This window comes from Macadamia integrifolia, unplaced genomic scaffold, assembly GCF_013358625.1.
Source record: "Macadamia integrifolia cultivar HAES 741 unplaced genomic scaffold, SCU_Mint_v3 scaffold449, whole genome shotgun sequence".
Classification (NCBI taxonomy): Eukaryota; Viridiplantae; Streptophyta; class Magnoliopsida; order Proteales; family Proteaceae; genus Macadamia; species Macadamia integrifolia.
Genome location: NW_024870452.1, coordinates 171,591 through 174,184, shown reverse-complemented (window position 1 = coordinate 174,184; position 2,594 = coordinate 171,591). Strand labels below are relative to the sequence as shown.

General features: G+C 36.8%; 1 protein-coding gene across 2 annotated transcripts in view; it reads left to right on the top strand.

Annotated features, from left to right (window-relative positions):
• The first annotated feature begins 222 nt into the window (after positions 1-222).
• LOC122068665 overlaps positions 223-2,594 on the top strand; it is a 5,810-nt gene continuing 3,438 nt past the window's right edge. Inside the window, exons 1-2 of one of the 2 annotated variants that reach the window (XM_042632541.1) lie at positions 223-412; positions 1,949-2,023. In XM_042632541.1, the coding sequence (XP_042488475.1) occupies positions 1,987-2,023 (37 nt within the window). In that variant the 5' untranslated portion in view covers positions 223-412; positions 1,949-1,986. Of the gene's footprint in view, positions 413-450; positions 502-1,948; positions 2,024-2,594 lie in introns of those variants that run through there. The other variant, XM_042632542.1, reaches the window with a different exon arrangement.

The following is a 2,594-nucleotide window of genomic DNA, read 5'->3' as shown; positions in this document are numbered from 1 at the left end:
TATGGCTGATAGGATTTCGATACTTGAAACCATGGACCGAGGCTAATCCTGATTCTAGCTGATCCAGATTCCCAGATCCTGATTCTGGGTTTTCAAACCCGGGTCGATCCGGGTTTCATAAACCTTGTTAGAAACACTTTTAGACCGGGATCCCAAACGGTTTATTCTCTTTTAATTTATCCAAAACCTCTATCGCCCTTATTTATTGATCTATCAGAGGAAGCGTTTGACTTCCTTACGCAAGAAACACATCACAATTCCCAACTAACTTCTCTCTTTCTGCTCCTCTGAAAGAAGACAATTTTTTTTAGGGAAGGAGGTGTGGGAAGTGAGGGGAAAGAAGAAAAAAACCCGGAACTGGTGATCAGTTTTGTGTGTTCTTCTTATCATCATCAGCTCCCAATTCCCTGAGGCAAGTTATTATCCTAATCATGGCTTCTTGGGGTTCTTATTTTGAAGTTCACTGGATTTTGTTTTGGTCTTGAATAGTTGGCTATTTGGGTTAGTACATACTACTGGTTCTATCATTGCTCGCTCTGTTTATGGAGGAAAATTCTGATTTTCTGGGTCTTTTCTGATTTCATTCCACTTTATTTGGGGGTAAGGGGGATTGAATTTGCAAAATTGATGATGGGTTGGCATGTTTTATAAGTACAGACTAAAGGGCTTTATTCTGATCTGTAGATATTATCGCCGCTATACTGATTTTTTATTAGGAGAGAGTTTTGAGCTTTTGTTATTTTTTGTTAAACTGAAATATATATATTCAATCGGTTTCTCCATATTCTGTGTGGGATGAATTGGAAAACTGGGAAGTGTATGCTTTATGATGATTGTCTGATTGGGATTATATTGGATGTAGATTTTGGTGCATTAGTCTTTTGAAAGGAATGAGAAATTTGGACTCTTCCTCTTATCGGCCTTTGTGTTATATATATATATATTTATTTTTCATTCACTATCCCGCATCAAAAAAACCAAAACCAGTGGATGACTTTCCATGCATTTTTTTTTTATTCTTCCCTGCCTCCTTCCCATGGTCTATTTATTCGTCATTCTTACTTTCCAGATGGTTGCACTCCTTAGGGTTCATGGTTATGAAGGAGTCACCTGGGTGTAGTAATGGTAATTAGTAGATCAGGGTGGGTTTTGTATAGTATTACTCTCACCCTATCCTAACTTCTAATCCATTCCTGCTCCAACTCTTCTTATGTTCAGGAAAAAATGAAGAGTATCTGCTTGTGTTAAAATAATGAAAAACCTAGCCCCACCACACCCCATCTTGTTATAGGGTTTAGTGTGGAGAGTGTGGATCTGATAAAACCATATAAGATCCAGCTACAATGTGTATATGTTAGGCTTCAAACTAGGAAGAGGAGGGGAAACAGAAAGAGGTAGTGTCATGTCTGATTCTTGTTCCAATTTTTTAATAAGTAATGAGATTTATGCCTTTCATTTAATAAGGTAGAAAAATATAATCAGAGAATTAAAATAATGGGCATGAAACCCCCTTGTTTGTGGTTTAAAAACACAGCTCTGCCATGCTTTATCAATTTATCATTGCCTAAACCCATCTCCTCACCTAGTCATGTCAAACTCCATAGTGTAGGGAAGTTGGGAGTCGTTGATTTAAATTGCCATCTTATCCTTACCTTGGTAATTTTAATTTTCTGATTTGTGGACTTCCCCCCATGGCCCTTCCCTCTTTTGTTCTTCCCTGGTTGTTCACTTGCATTTTCCAGATTATCTTCATTCTGTCTACATTAGACTTGAGGATAAATTTGTTGTTTTGGGCCATATGCTGCATCTGTAAGATGGGTTGATGACAGATCTGTGCTGGTGGGACGCATTTATGAGGTTGAGGAGAATGCATTCGAAACAGTGAAATAGCTTTAATTTGTATTTTGTCTGTAATCATCAGTTTAATATCTTCCTGTTATTGAAGCAGGTGCACTGGAAGCTGCCTGAAGGACAGAGGGCCTCAACATGGTGAATTCATCAACTTCAAGAGAAATGGAACAGAGTACTGAAATTTTCTGGTTTCATATAATTTCTTCATCTCTCAGACTAAGCAATCAGTGGCTTTAATTTAAAAATCAAAAGGCTAAAGTATCAGTGTATTCAGATGTTAGGCTAGATTCTTGATACTGTTCTGATTGAAATATGGATGCTTATTTTGTTTGTCATGCTTGTGCTTGAGGTTGTTATTGCCTACTTTTTCATTTAAAAGGATGTTAGATTGTTAGCCCTTTTTTTTTTTTTTTAAATTAGCGTGAGTAGGGTATGTTTGATGTGATTGCAGTGCTAGATGTCTCATCTTGATCAGTATTACCCACTGGGGCTGTTCCTTCTAATTTAGAGGGAGCTTTCATGGACCCCACAAATTAGTTGTGGAATCCATCTGCGCCCATAACTGTTCTAATCGTTTTTAGAATCTGAACCCCACTGTTTTGGAGTTTTCCATTTGCCGATTACCTATTTATTTATTATATAATATGGCAAAATTATACCTTAAACATGCATTTTCATACAAAGACCATGACTATGCTATTGGTTTAACTTTCTTCTTATATATATATATATATATATATATA